This window comes from Diadema setosum, chromosome 8 (genome assembly GCF_964275005.1).
Source record: "Diadema setosum chromosome 8, eeDiaSeto1, whole genome shotgun sequence".
In the NCBI taxonomy this organism is placed as follows: domain Eukaryota; kingdom Metazoa; phylum Echinodermata; class Echinoidea; order Diadematoida; family Diadematidae; genus Diadema; species Diadema setosum.
In genome coordinates, this window is record NC_092692.1 from 11,897,103 (window position 1) to 11,918,059 (window position 20,957).

Here is a 20,957-nt window from a genome sequence, read left to right on the forward strand (position 1 = left end):
AAGCAGAAAAAGAAGAAGAAGAAGAAGAAGAAGAAGAAGAAGAAAAAGAAGAAAAAGAAGAAGAAGCAGAAGAAGAAGAAGAAGAAGAAGAAGAAGAAGAAGAAGAAGAAGAAGAGGTGAATACTCTATTTTGCTTCCTATGAAATGAAGACAAAGAAATACTGAATGTTCCACAGCTGTATCTCTCTCTACAAATGTGCTTGCTGGAAATGCAATGACCAAGAAACAAAACATACAAGGAAATCTCAAGTTCTCTGTTGTCATTTGGACTACTTTCCAAGCTTTGCATGGTCAACAATGAGGCTGAACTTCATACTGGAAATACAACAAATTGGTTTGGTCACAGCAAACTTATGGAGGGACATCACATGGCAAAAAAAAGAGAAGAAAAGGAAAAACTAGACTCGGAATTTGTCAAGAGTGACAAATTAGGTGATCCAATTTTTTTTTTTTTTTTAAATCAATGATTCGAGTTTTCACCTCAGATTAGGGACATTGGTCGTGTGATGTTTGGATTCTCATTTTGAAAAGGGAGTCAGACCTGCCATCTTGGGTACCGAATTCCGTATACACTATCAAAGATGCAGAATGAAGTATATTTGACCTTTGACCCCACTTTGCACCCCCAAGATGGCATCTGAGCAAAAAGTATTTATTTTGTGAAATGATTCTTGTAACATGGTCTTTGCATGTGCAAAATATGGAAAAGATAAGACATGTATTCACCAAGATACAGGATGAAACATTTATGACCTTTGACCCTAATTTACATACCCAAGATGGTGTCTGATCAAGTAGTTGTTATTTTATGAAATAATGTACGTAACATTAACTAAACATGTGCAAAATATGGGGTTGATAGGGGCTATTTTTCTTGAGTTATTGCAAAGAAAGTTGGAAAAAGAAAGAAATATGAAAATACATCGAAGATAATCTTTAATTTCAACCACTTTTTTGGACGTGATCCCGACATTATATAAAAGAACAAAGGGGACATGTACGATAGCGCAAAGTCTCAGCTACAACATATTAAAATCTGGGAGAAATTCACCGAAGGGTAAGTGAGCTAGTGCTCGATAAAGACAATCATGTCAATTTTCACATCTAGAAAAATTCCCTCCCATAGAGATAACACGTCATAACGAAGATAAAGAAAGAAGTACATAATATTATGACCTTTGACCCCGATCTGCACAGACAAGATGGCATCTGAGGAAAAAGTGGTTATTTTGTGAAATGATCCTTGTAACACGGTCTTTACGTGTGCAAAATATGGGGAAGATAGAACATGTATTCACCAAGATACAGGATGAAACATTTATGACCTTTGACCCTAATTTACATACCCAAGATGGCGTCTGATGAAGTAGTTGTTATTTTATGAAATAATGTCTTGACATGAACTAAACATGTGCAAAATATGGTGGTGATAGAGTATGTTTTTCTTGAGTTATTGCAAAGAAAGTTGGAAAAAGAAAGAAATATGAAAATAAATCGAAGATAGGCTTTGATTTCAACCAAGTTTTTGGACGTGATCCCGATACCGTATGAAGAAATGAAGGGCACAGAGACGATAGCCCAAAGTCTCAGCTACAACATAATAAAATCTTAGAGAAATTCACCGAAGCATAGGTGAGCTAGTGCTCGAAAAAGAAAGTCATGTCAATTTTCATTTCCAGAAAAACTGCACTCCCATTAAGATAACACGTAAACTGGTCAAATTTGACAAGATTACTTTCAATCCAATATTACGAGGTGATGTCGTCATCTAATCAAAATGTTGTTAATATATTAATGAAAGAGCGTTTAGTAAGCTGCAACATACTGAAATCTGGGTGAAAATTGGCCAAGGATAAGTGAGATACGCTCGAGTGAACTTGTAATTTGATGACGTCATTTTGAAAATTTGCTCTTTTTATTTTATTAAGAAATTTGATATCTTTTAATCATTTTTCCAGCATCGCCAACCCATGAAATGACATGTACAACTCATCAGCTTTCAGAATATGTAAAGAAAATGGGGGGGTCACCGTCCATCCTGACGAGTAAAATCGGATTTAAAATTGGCGGTTTTTTGGCATTGTTGCACTGTATATCGCCATTGACGCGCGCGCGGAATTTCAACTTTGACGGGCCCGTATGACGTCATATTGAGTCGGATTGACTTGAAACTTGGTAGACATATTCCCTGACATTTCAGGCAGGCGATAAGTGTGAAAAAACGGGAAATTTCTATTGCATATGAGCTGTGCGTGAGTATATGCGCGCGCGCGTACGCGTCCGTAAAATTTTTTCAATTTTTCAAAAAATGCTCTAAATGGTCTGAAACGTGTGCAAAAAAAATTGAGCTCGATCTGAGCATACAAATATTTCAACGCGCGCGTACGCGTGCGTTTTAAAATAAATATGAATTCTGAGAATATGAGTAGAATCCGCTTGACTTAAAATATAAGTGACGTAAATTTCATTGAAGAATTCCATTCTATTAATGAGATATGCATGAAAATGTGTTTTCATATAATGACGTCATAGTGACGTCACGGTCGACTGATCACTATGATTTTACTTGCGCTGTCGTCTTTGGGACACGATACATATATGGTATAAGTTTGAAATTGATAGGAAGAGGACTTTCTGAGCTAATCGATGCACAACTTTTGGGGAGAAAGAAGAAGAAAAAGAAGAAGAAGAAAGAATCCGTACAAAAACAGAAGGTGATCCGAGAGGATACTCGGATCACCTAAAAAAGAGGAAATTCATGTACATTGTACACTTGTTAGTTGCCTGGCTTGGAATTTTCAATATGCCATGCAGCCTGGGGTTTTACCACTATTGCCCTTCTGACAGTTAGTGATCAGTATGGGTCTTACACATCAGTAGTTACAGAGCTAGTAGCTAGGAGAAACAAAGCAATAGAATAGATCAAGCATTCAAGCTTTCTATCCTGAAAGGCAGAGCATGAAGCCCACCTGTCAATGCAAATCAATAACGGTTGTTTATCACTGATGTATACATTCACTGCAGTCATATCAGGTGTATATGTCATGGAATATCTTGTATAACGTGTTCATGATTCGGGCTTCTTGCAGCAAAAAAAAAAAAAAAAAATCAAAAAATCAATACGGCTACAAAGGGGACCCATTGATATGACCTTCGTCGATGAGGTACCATGATAAGAAGCATGATATCAATCCTATGTATATTTTGTTGCCATGGAGACAGCCAGATCAACCGAATAAAGCAGGTGACATCGACACCGTCAAATGCAAGTCAAATATCCCCGGTTTCATCGGCTTTCATTTGGATGAAATGAGTCACGATCAGTGCCATGTACACAACATATGTGATATGAATGATAGCAACTGGAGCATTTTCTTGTGGAACCACAACAAATTGTGAAACTCAAACAAATTTTTCATTGCATGCTGACAACCTTGATACTGATATCAAGATTTGTACACTTCTGTATTTTGCTTTTTTTGTTTTTGTTTTTGTTTTTTTTTGTTTTTAAATACACCTGTTCAGACTGTTTGGTTTCGTGCCATAAGCTAAACCTGAGTTAACATTGCACTTCTGCATCTCCCAGTGGATATCACCTCTATTTTATCTCCCTAGTTTGTTTGTAAATATTTGGACCACTTTCCTGTCTGCATTTCATATTGAACACATATTGATACTCGCTCTCTTTGTATTCAGGGGAAAGAAAAGAAGGGCAAACAATGAATGTTTGGTGTCACTTTCCCCCAAAGAGCTACTTTTGTGTGCAAATGGGTGAATTGACCTGAACAATGCATGCCCACTGCGGCACACCTACCATATGACATTTGAGCCTTATCACTCTTTGAACCTTGCTATCTTGGGACAGGCAACACGATCCACTATTTTGTTTATAGTCTGCATTTAATTCATGAAGTACAGAAGGAGCAAGACATACAGATGGATAGAAAGACAAGAAAAGAGAGGGCAAGAGACACAGAACAGAGAAAAAGAGAGGGAGTGTGTGTGTGTGTGTGTGTGTGTGTGTGTGTGTGTGTGTGTGTGTTAAGAGAACAAAATCAATTGACCTTTTCTTTGGCATTGAAATGTACATGTTCCAGTAAACCCTTGCTATAGAATCTAACCTTGCTACAATGATACATTGAAAGGAAAGAAAGAGGGGAAAGGAAGAAAGAAAAAGATGCCATTGTTTGTGATTCTCCTCGCCTTTCTCATGTACTTGAAAACTGCCATTCAAGATGCCTTAGTGTTAATCGCATGACTAGCCCCAGCCAGAAAGCACAAAAAGAGATACCATTGTTTATCCTGACCTGCAGTATCTCAAATCAATTCAACCTGCCATGACATCCAAGCTATGCTGTAGGTGAGAAGGGACAAAGAAAGGGCACTTTTGTTTCTGCCACTTTCCATTACATGGCACAAAGTTGTAATGAACTCTGTAAGATAAGGGCCCAGGCTGCTGAATTTGTGCCAGGAGTCGGTATGTAATTTTGTCTCCAGAAAGACATACATGTATAGTTCAGAAGTGTCTGAACCATAACTATGCCACTGAGGCAAGAATGGACTTTGATGGTAAAATCCACTATACTGTCTGCAACTCGACTTATCATACATCAGATACAATCTGACATTTTTACCACAGAGTGAAAATTCAAAAACCATGAAGGCCACACAAGATTGAATATGATGTGCCTGAGCAATCAGGAGGCTGGATATTAAACTTCTCAGTACAATACATTCTCATTCATGATTTCATGATTTCATGAACAAGCCAAGTTCACTATGAAATTTCTACTTCCAGTACATTTGAAATACATATGTACAGTGTATCTTATACATACAGCAGAGAGGGAGAGAGTAATTGTTAACAGACAAACAGACAGACAGATAATATCTGTGTTAGATATTGACTTACCAGCAACTGGTGGAGTTCATCAATTTTGTCCTGCTGACCAGTTGACATTTCCAATTTATTGAGTCTGCTCTCTACTGTCTTATTGTACTCATTAACCTGTAAAAGAGCAGAAAAAACAACAACAGTGTCACTTTCTTTTCAAAGGGGGACATTGGGAGAAATATAATTCATGTCATACCTGTTGTTCGACCAAGTTACATGTACCTACATGTACAGAATTCAAAGCATTAAACATTAAGAATTTTGTGTTTAAAAAAAAAAAAAAAGGATTGGGTCAAATGAAATCTACATGAGAAATACAAAATTTTGTAAATATGTAGAGTGGAGTTATCAATCTTACAATACATGACAGCAACTCATCAATTACCCCTGCCCTACATGTATGCGTGGTAAATTAGACACAGAGCCTGCAAAGTTATTCAAAATGCAAAGGCTGGCAGTGTTTTGATGCTTGTTAACCCGTTGAGGACGAGTCCCAAGTATACTTGGGCAGCTGTCTATGGAAAATGCTTGTTGTAGCAAAATCATTCCGTTCTCAACGGGTTAAATGGTAATTAGTATGACAGGTTGTACCAGCTGGCTAAACTGTATGTATGTAATGTTAACAAAATATCAAAGCATGGTGTTAGCAAAGTTAACATTTCATACAAAGTAATGTAGAAGCAGTATGTATACCGGTACATGTTCAGCTATTGAGCAACATATCGACAAAGCCTAGACACATAAACAAGATGATATGGAAAAATAACAAACCTTTTCAATCTCCTTTTGAAGATCTCCATGCTTATTGTCAAGAGCTGCAAATTTCCTCTTGAGGTCTGAGATGTTGGTAGAGTGTTCATCCAGTTGCCCGGCAACGCCACGCAGTTCTCTCATTATGTCTCCAACCATACTCATCAACTGCAAGAATCATTTATACAAACACAAACAAATTTGTAGTTAGAGAAATGGATTGGAAGTGTTCTGATCATATACACACATTATGTGTTACATGGAATATTGAACTTTTTTTTTTTTTTTTTAAATCTCTGAGAAATGTGCATGCATGGTTTGGATACACAACAGGAATTTTACTTTGATTTCAAAACACCAATACACACGGGAAGCTCTTTTTGTAATTAGTGTCATTACTGCAGACTTTGTCTTGTTCAGTTCCTGTTTCAAATGTTTCTATTCAAGCACTGTGTTTTGTAATCTTATATGGCTCTGATGTTCATTCCAGAGACAAAGAAATAAAGTAAATATGACGATTAGGATTGCATTGTACATGATAATACACTAATTCTAAATCTCCATTGCAAGCAAAAATACATCACCCTCATTTTGCAATACAATCCTTAAAAAAAAAATACCCACATATTGGAAAGAGAACAATGTTTTTGTGTAATAGATGTTAAGGATAGACCATTTTCCTTCCTTTTTTGAACTAACAGATCAAATGTTTACACACAATGTACATTATGCTATTATGTAAAAGTACAGTTGTACAGGGCACCCGCCCCCCTTACTGTTAAAAGTTCCTCATATTTTATCATGGTGATCATACGGCTCTAAATCTTCATTCTTGTGACGAAACAAGAAATTCCTTGAGGAAAAACAACTTTCACATAAATGAGGATTTGAGAAGATTCACAGAAAACTCAGTGGCATCATGGTTCAAGAGCTGTGATCACCATGGCAACCAGACATTTGATGTGTGGTAATTTGCGCAAGCTAATGAGTCTCCACACCAGGATGCGTCAATCAATCCCTGTGAGATAGGGTCAATCAACCGTAGTAAGCAAACACCCTGCTGCTCAACCGATAAAAGAAGGGCAAAAAGCACATCAATGACGACTCTACATTACAATGGCTATTTCATTTAAACAGTGGTAAGGATCCCAAGATAAAATACCACAGGGGTGTTGCGGTTTTCGATTCTGCCCCGAAGGTGCTTTATTCTCCCAAGATCCATGTTGTCTCATTGATTTTTAGTGAATGGCGTCTTTTGTTCAGGACAAGAATCTACAGGCTATGCCTTTGTATAAGTGTACACATATGTACATTGTACATCTGTGGTGTATAATGGGCTGCCTACAGTGTACATGGAGATGACAGATACAGTGTAGTACTCAGCATTGTTTATTTGTCCCCCAAATGAACAGGTTATTTTTTTTTCCTGTCAAAAATAAATCCTCCTTAGTGAGTTGCACAAATTTGCCCCTGTCTACATGTACTTTCAAAATACTCTTTATCTTCACCAACCACCATGTAATCTCCGTTCATCAAACTCGCTAAAATTACAGGTACCTCGAATCAAGCATAATTGGGGGGATCGGGCTTTTTCATATATATGGGCCCACAACTATGGAATGGCCTACCAAAATCTCTTAGAGAAGCATCTTCCATTGATGGTTTCAAAAAGAATCTCAAGACATATATTTTCAATTTAAATTGACAATTTTGTATACCTGTATGTATAGTACAAACTGTATGTACGTATTATATAGGCCTATTGTTTGTTGGTTTATTGTCTTATTATTTTTTGTGATACTGTTGTAACGTGACACAATATGTAATCTGTTCTATAGCGCCTTGAATATCTTTTTTAGGTAGAAATGTGCGCTGTATAAGAGTCTCACTATTATTATTATTATTATTATTATTATTGTTTAACATTATCATAGTATAGATATTGTTCTAGACAACTCCTTGGCTTGAACTGCTACATTGTATGAACTGCAATGTATTCTAATTCACTAAAATGTAAAATGTTATTTACTGAAGAGAAATCAGACCATGTTCTCAGACACATGGGGCCCTGTTTTATGAAGACTTGTAATTGATTAATATACTAGTAGTTGATTTCTATGGTAAGTCTATGGCAGCCTGTGTGGTGAGGAATTTAATAATCGATTATATCTTGGAACTCAGGACAGTATCTGACACACTTGCTCAGGTACACCTTAAATTCTGAAAACACAAAGTAATCTCCACAATCACATAGTCAAGTCCATTGGGCCTTTTGATCAGGATACAAATTATGTGTACTTTAACACCAGAGATCAAAAGGAAAATTATCATGGATATGACCTACAGAAGTATTCATGGCCTGGTCCACAGCACATGCCTATAACTAAACTATTTTTACCAAAAGTTGATTTGGTTGACAAACAAATGATGTACAAGTACTACAACCCTGCTATACTACGTGTACAGCTGTATGTCTCACAAACATACTGTAAGTTGTCTACATTTCACTTTTAAAAAGATCGAAGTGTAACAAAGGAAGGAAGAAATGTGCAATGAAAAACATGTTCAGAAGAGCTTCCAATTGTTATGAGGGAAAAAAAATTACATGTGAAAATTTCATCATAATTGTGAATCTGCACGCAAGTTAACCCACTGAATTCTGTAAAATATTTCTTGACTCTGTGATGTTATTGCCTCAAATGAATTGATACTAAATAGATCTAGTACAATTCTATTTTATCACTAGGAACACACTGTATTGTGAAGGGCACTTTCTATACGGAATTTGCATATCTGATTATTACACATGTTGATAAATACCTGCTTGAAAACATGATAAGCGCGAGCACTCTGAAGCTGTAATTGTACTTCGGACTTTAACTAATTGCTACACTGTAGAACCTACATTTGTATTAGTATAGAAATGCTAGATCTTTCTTATTCTTGTCATTATCTTCTTATTGACACTCCTATTCCCACATCTCTCAAGCACATTTCATAATCCTCATAATATGATGATAAAGCACATAGCAGATGTACAATATACAGTGTATTCAGTTTTAGACTGATTACATTGTAATTTGTAGATAAACTCCAAACTAGAAGGTTCAAGTTTATTTAATGACAACATTGTAGGCGATAGTCTGGGCTTTGGCATTTGGGTTGGGTTCTATATTCTATTAAATTTTAGTCTCAATTTCCTGTCCAAAGAAGAAAGAAGAAAACAAGTCTCACAGAAATACATTCTTTCTTTCTCAACTGAATATGTAAGCAGAACGCTCTCAATACATTATTGCCAGACTTCTTAACTGTTTAGTTTAGTACACTTGATCATTAATGTTAATACATTTTAATATCATTTTGTTCTTCTGTTTCTAAAAATAAATGTTTGAACATGAATTTATAAAGGCATAGAAAGTCTAGACTAGATATCATACACTAAAAAATGATGAAGCCCTTTAAAACAACAACAGCAACATGTTGTGACTTTTTTTTTCCCCCTCACTGGGATATTTATTATTCTCTTTAATCTGTACACGTAATACATCATATTTCAAATAACATCATACTTTTTCGAATTCAATACAATAAATATACATCAAGAAAAATGTTGTGACTTTTTGGACCTTTGACCATGTGACTCGTGAGATTAATAATCTCAGTGAAGGCAAACAAATCTCTCACCTTTGAAACACCTTCTTCATTTGCTGCTGCTTTCTTCTGAACCTGCATGAGCTGCCACATATCCGAGACAGGCGTTGTTTTGTTTCCATCCACACTTGTTCCTGACCTTGCCATCAAACTCTGGTTCGATGGCAGGGAGTTCAAGGAATTTAGCTGTCCTTCAATCCTTGAAACTTTGTCTTCTATGTTTTGGAGAGCTGACTTATCAGACGAGAGTCCTGCTGCATCACTGCTACTTTTGCTCTTTTCCATACCATCTGTAACCGTGACGTCTTTATGATTTGCGCCAGTTGCAGGCCTGTCTGGTAGATGAGCAAGTCTGCCATCGGCCTCTCCTTTTGCCTTAGCTTCCCTCGCAGCATTTAGGTCTTTCTTGTCGCCCTCATTTAATTCCAAGTTTACAGAACTTACGCCAAGCTTGGTCACGATAGCAGAAAGCAACACTCTCAATCCCTTGTAATTTACAATTTCTGGGGTCCCAAGTGATAAATCAATTAGTTCTGCAAAGTTGATGTCTACAGTAGTTGCCATTCTGTCAGATATTTTCCTTATATTCCTTTACAAAATATATGCGGTCGGTTAAATATGTTACAGCTAACGTTACTTGAGCACTCGTTGCATTGCCTGCCAGCGGCCCTGTCGGTGCATCCTCGCCGGGGACATCGGGGATTGAAGCCTCTAGGTTTCCGCTTCACACACACACACGCTAGACAGAATGCATTGCCATTGAACAGGTTGTATACCGGTATCCATGCTCGAGCGGACGATGCCTTTGCTTGGTAAGCAGATAAGGATGCCTGGCAACGCCGACGCACAAGCACAATGTTCATGCGCCAATCGTTAGATAAGTGCATGTTGAGAGTAGAGATTGATTGTTAAAATGATACACTTTTTTGACAAATTATCGATTTGAATTTATTGTTCGAAATAAATCCTGATATGTATTGGACTTTCAGTGCGTGATCGAGAAGAATAAAAAACATAAAAAAGTTTCAAGAACCGTATTACAAGAGTTGGCTTTGTGGTATACATCCGCGACTCAAGTCATGTCAAAGGTTATATTTACAACGCACTGGACGCACGGCACGTGCAACAGCGTGCAACCCACCGAACTAGTTCGGTGGTGCAACCGCGGCCCATTTTATCACTCAGTACAGAGATCAGTAGCGCACTCATTATTTACACAGCTAGCTACCAGTAGGCTACAAAGAGATTTTCCCTCATCAGTGGTGGGGAGGAGAAAAATCTCTTTGGCTACAGCTACACTCCTGCGTAGTCTGGGTGTCACAGTCATTTTGGTCTAACCTTTTACCGTCGGCCCGATGTTTTTTTTTTTTTTTTTTTTTTTTTTTTTTTTTTTTTTTTTTTTAATTTAATGGTTTTACCTTATTTCCAGGGTGCTGAATCCGAATCAAGATGATGCAACTCTTGCATCCTTGATGGTTTTTAGATATTAAAAATGCGCCAAAATGGCCGCCAAAATCTGAAAATTCCTAAATTTCCTTATAAATACATTTTTTTTTTAAAGAACACAAAATGAGGTTTGACTACATTTCCAGGTTGCTGAATCCATATCACGATATGATGCAACTTTTGCATTCTTGAGTATTCTCAGATTTTCCAATTGCCGCCAAAAATGTAAATTCCTGTAGGCCTATATTTCCTTTTAGATGACGAAATGTTGAAAAGCTTTGGTTACTTTAAAGGGAATGCACAGTACTGGTTGAGGTGAAGATTCAGCTTGTAACGATTTGCAAGATATTTAGAAACCACTCTGTGAAATATTAAAGAGTAGTGGCCGATCCAGAAGGGGGTGCAACCGGAGCATGCCCCCTCCTTTTTTTTTTGTCAAAAACAAAAGAAATTAAAAAAAAGAAATGAAACCCGGAAGTGTCGCCAGAAATATTAAATGCGCCCCCCCCCCTCCTTTACAGAATTCCTGGATCCACCCCTGAAGAGCATACAATTCTAAGGGAATCAAAAGTTTATCTGATGAAAATCTGTTTGGAAATAACTGAGATGTCCAAAAACAAGGTAAAACAACTTAAGAGATCCTAATAAAAGTTGTGGCCTGTTAATTTTATTTGGATCACTTTTTTTTTTCGATATCTCAGCCATTTCAAGACAAATTTTCATCAACTAAACATTGAAACCCTCTTGGAATTACGTGCTCTTTCATATTTCATAGGAGGTTTCTCATTATATCACCAAAAAAAAATGTTATAAACATGACATTAGGTCTCGACCAAAACTGCGATCCCTAATTCATGAATTCGCCTGGAGATGACAAACTTTCAAGTATTTCTGAGGGTTTTGAGAAATCTAAAATGGCCGCGCCAAAACTGAAATTTTAATTTTAAGTATTTCCGTAGGCCCTATTAATTGTACAAAATTGAGAACAAATTGATGGTTTGTACCTTTTTTCAAGGGTGCTGAATCCAAAACTGGTTGATGCAATCTTTGTATCAATGATTTTTTTTTTTTCATGTCAAAGATGGCCGCCAAAAATTTGAATACCAAATTAGATATGTCCTCATAAATGGTGAATTAATCAATACAATTAAATATATATATATATATATATATATATGGCTCTACCCTATTCCGAGGGTGTTAAATCCAAATTTGGTTGATTCAACTCTTGAATTCTTGATTTTGTTGTCGTTTTTTTTTGTTTTGTTTTAATAATTTATCAAAGTTTTTTTGTTAAATATATTCACTTAGGCCGCCATCACCTGAATATCTCAAAAACCTCAATGATACAAGACTTGCATCAACCAGATTCATTCGGATTCAGCACCCTCGAAATAGGGGTAATGGATGAAAAACCATAAAAAAAAAAAATAAATAAAAAAAATCAGGCAGGCTACGAGTAGCTGATTTATCCCGTACGTTGAGGGCAGCATAATTGAATCCGTAAGCAGTACGAGTTTTGAAAATTGAGCCACCGTGCTTGTTGAGTGTAAAACAGGTGTTTTATAGAGTATGTAGACGCCCTATTGCACTTATGATATAAAATGAAGAGGATTAGGACAGAGCCAAGAGCCGTGGGGCATCTGGAAGAAGAAAGTGAATACAATGAGAGGTAACGCAATTTTTAACGATGCTTTGACTCGACTGCGCAAACAAAGTTTCTGCTGCTGTGCTAGTTAGTCCCGAGTGTGTTATTTTGTGTACCGGTACTGATATGATACTGCGGTAGGTTCTACGGCAAAATACCACTGTACGCTGCTGGCACTGCACTGCCACTGGTAATTCTCAAGCATGTCGGGGGGGGGGGGGGGGTCCCGCATGCGGCATGGGCATGCATGCATGTCGGGTGTTATGTTAACCCCGCCCCGCCCCGCCCCGGGCGCTTGTCCAGATCTATATAGGTCTAGGTCTAGATTATCTAACTGTTTAATAATTAGTGTTAGCGTGTACTCCTAGGGTAAGGGCACCAGTATTCGGTCAGGCACCGGCATTCGGTCACTTATCACTAGTCACCAGCCAGTAAGTTCGACAGTCACAACACACGCAAATCACACTAATTCACATACTGGCACACTCATTCACAACAGGAAACTCCCTTAGCCCCCTCCCAAAATCCATCCAAAATCCCAAATTGTACCGTCAAAAGTGCAGAATCGGCGCTACTTTCCAAAAGCGCGCGTGGATAAGGCCCAGTTTTAAGAGTACGGGTCGCCGAAAAAGCGCTAAAAATCGAGAAATACGCCGTTCTCTTGCGGGATTTTTCGCTTATCGCAAGCTTGGAGTGTAATGGTATCCTCAAAAACGCAAAAGAAAAACAAAATGTCCGTACGTGCCGATACAGTGTCCCAATGGCAATGTACAAGGGTTGAATGCAAGTGCCGAGGCCCCAGTATTCGGTCACCAACGGTCGCCGCAACTTCCCCGATGCAATTTTGCGCCAACAAGGTAGCGCGCGTGGGCGTTTTTCAGCTGCCTTGAACACGCATTGACTTTGAACGCGCACATCGCGTGACCGAATACTGGAGCCGATGACCGTATACTGGGGAATTTTCAAGGTGAAATATTTCGCGATTTTGTGCAATTCTGTGAGATATTTAACGAAATGAAAGTTGAGATTAAAGAAATTTGATATATTTCACATACATTGCTGTAGATATGATGTATGTATGTATTACTTTAGTTTGAAAAATATTGCAAAAAAGCTTAAGTGACCGAATACTGGGGATGTTACCCTACTGACTACTACTGTCGAAGTTGCAAATTTTTATGGCAAAGTCAACCAGACTGAAAATTGTCATCTGGACTGTAACGTTATATCTATCGGTCCTGACCAAGCCGCAGCTAGCCGAGCGAGAAACCACCTCCCCTCCCCCCCCCCCCCCAAAAAAAAAGTGGTGATTTGTCCCCATGCATTCATGCAGTCTAGAATCTAGATGTAAATTTAGGCCTATTATAATCAAAGATTGTACACTAGATCTATATAGTGTACAATCTTTGATATAATTTATAAAATCATTAAAAGTTGTTTCGCCTGGCCGAATATCTGGCTGCTACTGATGTACTGACCTGGCTGAACAAAAGGAAGAGTTTTTCGGCTTCATTCTTCCTATAAATTAACTTAATTCTAACCAAGTTTCACTATAATACACAGCCCAGTCGCTGGCTGTGCTTCGCACAGCATTTGGTCGGGCTAAACCAAGTTCAACTTCAATGGCTTCATACGACATTCAAATTGAATAATTATACATAGCATTGCTAACAACATTAACAATGCAATTGTTGTTACGATCTGAAGCTGTTTATAAATAGATCTGCACTCTAGTCCAGTGTAGCCTGCAGATATCTAGCTACGTTAAGTTAGTATTAAAGGGGAAATCCAATCCAGTCCAAATATAGGTTAGTGTGATAAAAAAGAGTAAAATCTTACGAGTTCTATGGTAAAAATTTGACTGAAATTGGATGAAAAATAAGGAAGTTTTGACATTTTGAAGTTTTGCTAATTTCTGCAAAACAGTTCTTGTACAGTGGATATGATATGCAAATGAGTGAGCTAACCATGTCATACCCTCACATGCCCTCATACCCTTTCATTACATTTATGATGAGGCACTTTTTGTTTGTTATTTATTCGTTTTTTATGTTAGCTGCTTTAAAAGTGCCTGTTTAATGTTTGGCGTGAGGGTTCTTATTTGCAACTTCCCTCCAATATTCTGATCTCATTTCTTTTCTTTTTTTTGCCATTTACATTGTTTTTGTGAAAAATGTTTCTTTCTCTAGGTATTTCTTGGATCCCGAGGCAGTAAGTCGTCACCTTTTTTGCTCCGTCTGTCAGGAAGTCTTCTGTGAGCCACAGAGAGCCCCATGTGGTCACAGCTTCTGCAAAGAGGTATTGGTAGTGACGTTATATGCAGTTTGTAAACTCATTGTGGTATGGTATACACGACTATTGCATCCCTGACTATAGCATCTTTTTGATATGACAATATCATATTGTGAGACCTCTTTGAATCTCAAGCTCTGGTTTGTTTGAAATAAACAGTAAAACCTCATAGGAGATATACATGATGTACCATCTTCATATGCGAGACTGTTGCTCTGAAGTTATCTCCCCCAACATGTTTAAATATTTCAATTTTTCAAGAGCTGACTGCAGTGACAGTCATGCATCTGTGTAGATTTCATATCAAGACTACAATAGCTCAAAATGACCACAATATGGCCATCTGTGATCTCTCATGGTTGAAGACCATTGCACCTCTGCAACAAGGAATTGGGGGCTTCATTCTTGGTCGTCCATCCATCCATGCTGTCAATCTGTTGATCTAGACGGGGTCAAAGGTCAGGGTCAAAATCTGCAATTCTCTTTCAACATTCAGAAGAGTTGTCATTGGGTCCCCAGACTTGCATGATATCCAGGGCTGTTTATGTGTTAAACATGAAGAAATAAACCTTACACAATTGTCCCATGTTATTACAATGTAGTTCACTGCACTGATGAGGATAAATGAGGTGTTGTTTCTTACTGTCACTCAAACCACAGTGTATCTTCACCTGGCTGAAGCATAAGAAGAACTGCCCAGAAGACCGGTGAGCATTATTTCTGCTCTCTTGCGCATTCATTTGTGCATTCATTCATTTATTAATGCATTCGTATATCCATTCATTCATTCATTCATTCATTCATTCATTCATTCATTCATTCATTCATTCATACATTCATACATTCATGCATTCATACATTCATGCATTCATACATTCATACATTCATACATACATTCATTCATTCATTTATTCATTCATTCATTCATTCATTTATTCATCTGTGTTGATATTTGGAGTCAAAACACTTTCTGTAGTGTAAAAATGAAAAGGGAAACATTTGTTACCCACGCCAATGAAAATCGGCAGGGGGTTATGAAAAGGCTTCCGTATGTTTCTTTGTTTGTTTTTTGTTGTTTTTTCTGTAGAAATTTGATAAAGAGCACAGTTAAACTTTTGTGAAAGTAAGTTCCTTTAGGTTCAAAGCAGGGACAACAACTTTATATACATGAATTAGGTATTTATCAAAACATCAGATGGAAATATCAGAGGTACAACCGTTGCAAAACTGACTCATTTGATGTTTATTAGGTAGACATTATGCACTGACGTGCAAATATGTTGGATGGTATGTAGGGAGTTCTTTTAAGCAGTGACCAAGTTGTAGATTTTGTTTGGAATCCACTACATGAAGATGTCGTTTCTTTGAAATTCAGGCGTCCCTTGAAGAGTTCTGACCTCCATTACGACTTCATCGTTGCCAACATCATCGGGGACCAAACTGTGGCCTGCCCGTTCCGAAGAAAGGGCTGCGAGTTTCTTGGCAAGCTGGCCAACCTGTCGTCCCATCGCAAATCCTGCGTCTTCAACCCCCGCAATTTGCCGCAGTTTCTGCACAAGGAGAAGACTGTCCTGGCTGAAATCCAGATACAGCCAACAACTTCAGGTACATTACTGTACCAGTAGTCACAAAACTACCTTTGTGCATGTGCAACGACACTATCACACAAGTGCAATTACGCTTAAGTGCAGAAAGCTATTATCTGTTCCAGAACAATGTGATATGTGAGTGCGTGGCACAAAAATACAAAAAGTTGTTTTGAGTCAATTCCACGGAGAGCCTGGAAATGCATTGTTTATGTCAATATTGATTTACAATTTTTGTCAGCTGTACATAACTTCAGGTTTGGAAAAAAGGTCATTTCTGATAGAATGTTGGCAATAAAGTTTTCTAGATTTTTCTAGAACGGACCTAAAGTCAAGCAAGATTCAAGTGAACAAAATCAAAATATGTTTACTCCAGAAGAGTCAAATACTACTTTAGCATGTGATTCATGATCAGAGCTTCAAAATTATGATAGAAATATAACCTGTTTTATTTTCAAGATTTAAGCATGCAATAGTGATAGTAAACAGTCTTGTGTACAGTTGTAGAGTGCATTTCCAATCAAACTGATCAGTGTGATTAACATGGTACAAATAATAAGCAGGAATGTAGAACACAGCACCAATTCCTATAGTTGTCTCAGGAAGTCACTTGATTTAACCCATTCAGGATGAGTCCCAAGTATACTCGGGCAGGTGTCTATGGAAAATAGGTGTTGTAGAAAAATCAGTCTGTCCTCAGTGGGTTAAGATCTTAGTCAATTTTCTTGTGCTCAATGATTATTGCCAGGGGAAAGCAATGGAGAAGATTTGCATAAAATTGTGGCTACAGTCTTGGCTGCAATATGATCATGAATTCAAATAAATTGTAATGACTCCAAATCACATGAAGAGAAGGGGAAAAAAGGCTCGGGATGAAAGGGAGGTAGTGTCAATTTAATGAATCATTCGCATCTTTTGGTTTGTCCTACAACTTCATCCAACGTGCAGATGTGAGTGATTGTTTGTCACCCTCTGTGGATGAGGATCGGCTACCAACTCCCGCCAAGCCCTCCCTCAAGATGCGCCTTTTCTGCAATGGAGGGGGCCAACGGGACTTACTCTGCTCAATGTTTGAAGAGAGTAAGACAGACTCCAAGCCATCATCTTCCTCAGCATCCTCAGCATTATCTTCATCATCATCAGCCTCTTCATCTTCAGCTCGCGGCTCCTCAAGATCTTCAGCGCGTGCAGCATCACGGAAAAGGCCTTATGATGACGTGGTTGTTTTAGATTGAGATGATCGGTTGTATTTTCAATTTTACTTTTAATTAACCCGTTGGGGACGAGTCCCGAGTATATTCGGGCAGGTGTCTATGGGAAATGCGTGTTATAGCAAAATCAGCCCATCCTCAAAGGGTCAAACTAAAGCTGCTATCTTCATTTGCTCTAAACAATTTCATTTCATTTCCAACCGAAGAACCTTTTGAGCCTCTCGTGGCCCAAATTTGCATCGGTCGTTTGAATACACTTCATGGTTTAGACTTAGTCCATGGACTGAAACAAGAACATTAGCATGTACATTTTATGCGAGCTTGTCAGCATGTTCATGATGGGATGTCTTTTGGCAAAAGCAATCTGTCATGTACATGTAGTCAGATGAATTTTGCATAATCCATGGTAAATTCAAACTACCTTTGTGATATCTATCCATGGTTGCTCTTCCATTAGTCTGTACTGGATTGAGGGAATGAGAGAGCAGTATAAAATATTGAATAAATCAGCAAGGATCTATTATCTATCATAGTGACAGATTGCTCTTAATATACATAATGTGAAAGCCAGTCCTTGTTTGAAATATTTGATAGGTTGAATGATCCTGTTATGATAATTTAAATGTTCAATCACACAGTCTTAGGCAAGAAATTTAGATATTCTTTATTTGACACTGTTTCGTAACTCAATGAGTAAAATGTGCATTATCATATGAATATCAGAATGACCACTGGTTATTTTGCTGTGCAGAATTTGTGAAGATGACATGCATACAGACATTTGGTGCATGCCACATCTCATTACACACAAAGTGATGAGGTAGAAAATCACTGTGCTGCATTCATAGGCTTTGTGTCTGCAGCATGCTGTATACAGTGTACTATCTACCAATTTATGCACATGGATGGTAGGAATCCACAGAAAGCTTGATATTGGAAAGGAATAGGAAGTTTCAAACAATTCAAGGGTTTGAACAGAGCGACTTCTTCATCTTCTTCTTCTTTTTTTTTTCATGGAGACTGAATTTATATTACTGTTGATAAATGAAAATTATTGAGTATTTGTGTGTAGTAAGGAAAATACTGCTATTCATGCTCGGTGGCTTTGATATACATTGTATTCATAGGCAGTTTCTTTGGAAAGTTCGCTGTGTGGAATACATGAATCACAGATGTTTAAAGTTTTCAATTTTAATTATTTTGCTGATTGAGCAGATAGTGAGTGAGTTTCTAATTTGAATTAATTAATTGTGCATTTTAGGCCAAAATCTTTTTCTTTACCCTTGTAGACACTAATTATACTGTACAAGCATTGAGAGTCAACATCTTAATTTGTATATCTGTTTTAACATATTCAACAGTTATACAACATAAAACTGCCAAAAGTTACATGTATTTTATTTCTTATGTATTTTATTGTTTTTCAGAATTGTTTTTTTTTTCAACTTTTGTTTTATCATTATTTTTTCATTGGTAATTATCACTGACTGCTTTTCTACCATAATTAGCCTTAAATTAATCAAAGGGATTAATAGTAAAAAAAAAAGGCTTATATGAGTTTCATGACAGAGCACTGTTTTCCATAGGAAATGTACACAAATTTACAAAATTGTGCCCATTTTGGGATGACATACAGTTATAAAACTGGGCGTGGCTTTGTAATGTTACGCATGGCATTGCAAAGTTGGTCTCAATAGTTGCTTGAGACTTGAAAGAAAAAGATAAAGAAGCCTCATGTGGAGGCTTCTTGCATTGCAGAATTACTGCACAAAATGTTGAAGGGGTGGATTCTGCCCCCCCCCCCCCAAATAGGTCAATGAAAAATCATGATGAGCTCACTATCAAATTTGTGCTTTCTTTTCTCACTCTGGCAATTCTGATTTAAAGGTATTGTTTACCATTGGGAGCAGTGATTTAAAAAATGTTTGAGTTATCACATGTGATCCATATGTGAAAGTTGTATCACAAACTATCCTGCCATACAAAAATTTTGCCATAAAGCCTGAAATATAAGGAGATATTGCTATTTTTCTCAGTAAACCATAACTGTAGACAGTTTGTACTAGAAGCAATTTTGTTATGACTATTGTTCACATTTTGTATATTTAACAATACTTAACATTGATTATACTGGTTATCCTTTTTGCATTGCTTGTTTCTTTCCCTAACTCACATGTTAGAACTATTTTGCAGCAATAAAGCTGGGTTTTTATTTCATGTGCATAATAGTAAATAATGTCTTAAGTGTCTGCATCAGGGAAACATTTCATTTTAAGCACAATGAATTCACAAATCAAACTTCTTATACACCAATATGTATATCAAACATGCTGTTGATTTGTGATTTGCAGTGATTTGCGGCAAAGTGATGTATGTGGTTCGCTGTGACAGAAGGGAAACGATACAACCATCAAAGAGATTAAAAATTCCAGAGAATTTACATAGATCTATTGCCACAGCATCATTTTGTTGAGATATGGACCAAACTGCTTTAGCGTGTTCTTCACACAAGAAATAGGGTCCTAACTGTTGCTGCTCACTGAGTTTATTATGCAATATTTCACACAAAAGAGGACCGAGAATAAGCAGTGTCATAAGAATGTAAGAAAAAAAATGAAGTTAACTGAATTACAGTTCCTGTAAGAAGTTCCATCAGGAAGATCTCGTATCAAATCATAATTTCACTGTGTGACTTGCATATTTTTTTTTTTTTTGAGGTCATCTTCACATATACCTCCACTTACACAAGGTGTATAAGAGGGCATATAGGAATCAGCGTGTGGTCGGTCGGGCAGTCCATTGCAAATCTTGTGTCACGAACTCCTACAATTTTGAAACAATATAGATGAAACTTAGGGTACTCTTGAGGTGTAGATGTGCAAGACATGTTTTTGTGTTTGTACCCGACAAGGAATTGCCACGGTAAGTGCATATTTTCTTGAAAATCTCATGGAGTGAACAACTTCTACAATTTTGAAGCAATTGAAATCAAATTTGGTGGATGTTGTGGCATTGAGGTATAGATGTGGAGACCTGAGTTTTGTGTTTGCCAGACAAAGGGTTGCCATAGTAACCACACATTTTGTATCAAACTGAAGCATTTAAGCTACACACACACACACACACACACACACACATACACAAACAAAACCTTTTATCAAACCCTTGTTCAATTCTTTTTCATAGGAGTCTGAGCTGCTGGGTGATAGTTCTAGTAGTTGAATGTTGATCTCACTTCTTGTATTTTTGTTTGAGCAAGTGTAATTATAATTACTGTATTATACATCCATACCTGTTCCATGCTATGTCTGCAATAATTGATCAAGTGTCAACATATAGCTCTTGATTTTTGGGGAGGCAAGGTTTTCAGTGATGGCCATCTCTTGACTGTTCAGGCCTGCGTCACTGTGTGAAGAATTGCTGTTTTTTTCTTGTATGACTCCAATTCAGTGGCGATTCCTATTATGAACTGGAATATG

General features: G+C 37.4%; 2 protein-coding genes across 2 annotated transcripts in view; one reads left to right on the top strand and one right to left on the bottom strand.

Moving 5' to 3' along the window:
• Positions 1–10,073, bottom strand: part of LOC140231568 (uncharacterized) — a 41,655-nt gene extending 31,582 nt beyond the window's left edge. Inside the window, exons 1-3 of the mRNA XM_072311707.1 lie at positions 9,329–10,073; positions 5,666–5,812; positions 4,913–5,008 (exon numbers count right to left, since the gene is read on the bottom strand). Coding sequence (XP_072167808.1) covers positions 4,913–5,008; positions 5,666–5,812; positions 9,329–9,859 — 774 coding nt within the window. The 5' untranslated portion in view covers positions 9,860–10,073. The remainder of the gene's footprint in view (positions 1–4,912; positions 5,009–5,665; positions 5,813–9,328) is intronic.
• A 2,252-nt stretch (positions 10,074–12,325) lies between these two features.
• On the top strand, positions 12,326–17,507 carry LOC140232365 (ligand of Numb protein X 2-like). The gene is made up of 5 exons (XM_072312490.1): positions 12,326–12,413; positions 14,579–14,687; positions 15,342–15,388; positions 16,057–16,286; positions 17,216–17,507. Exons 1-5 carry the CDS (start codon positions 12,346–12,348, stop codon positions 17,500–17,502), a joined length of 741 nt encoding a protein of 246 aa, XP_072168591.1. The 5' UTR covers positions 12,326–12,345; the 3' UTR covers positions 17,503–17,507.
• The last annotated feature ends 3,450 nt before the right edge of the window (positions 17,508–20,957 follow it).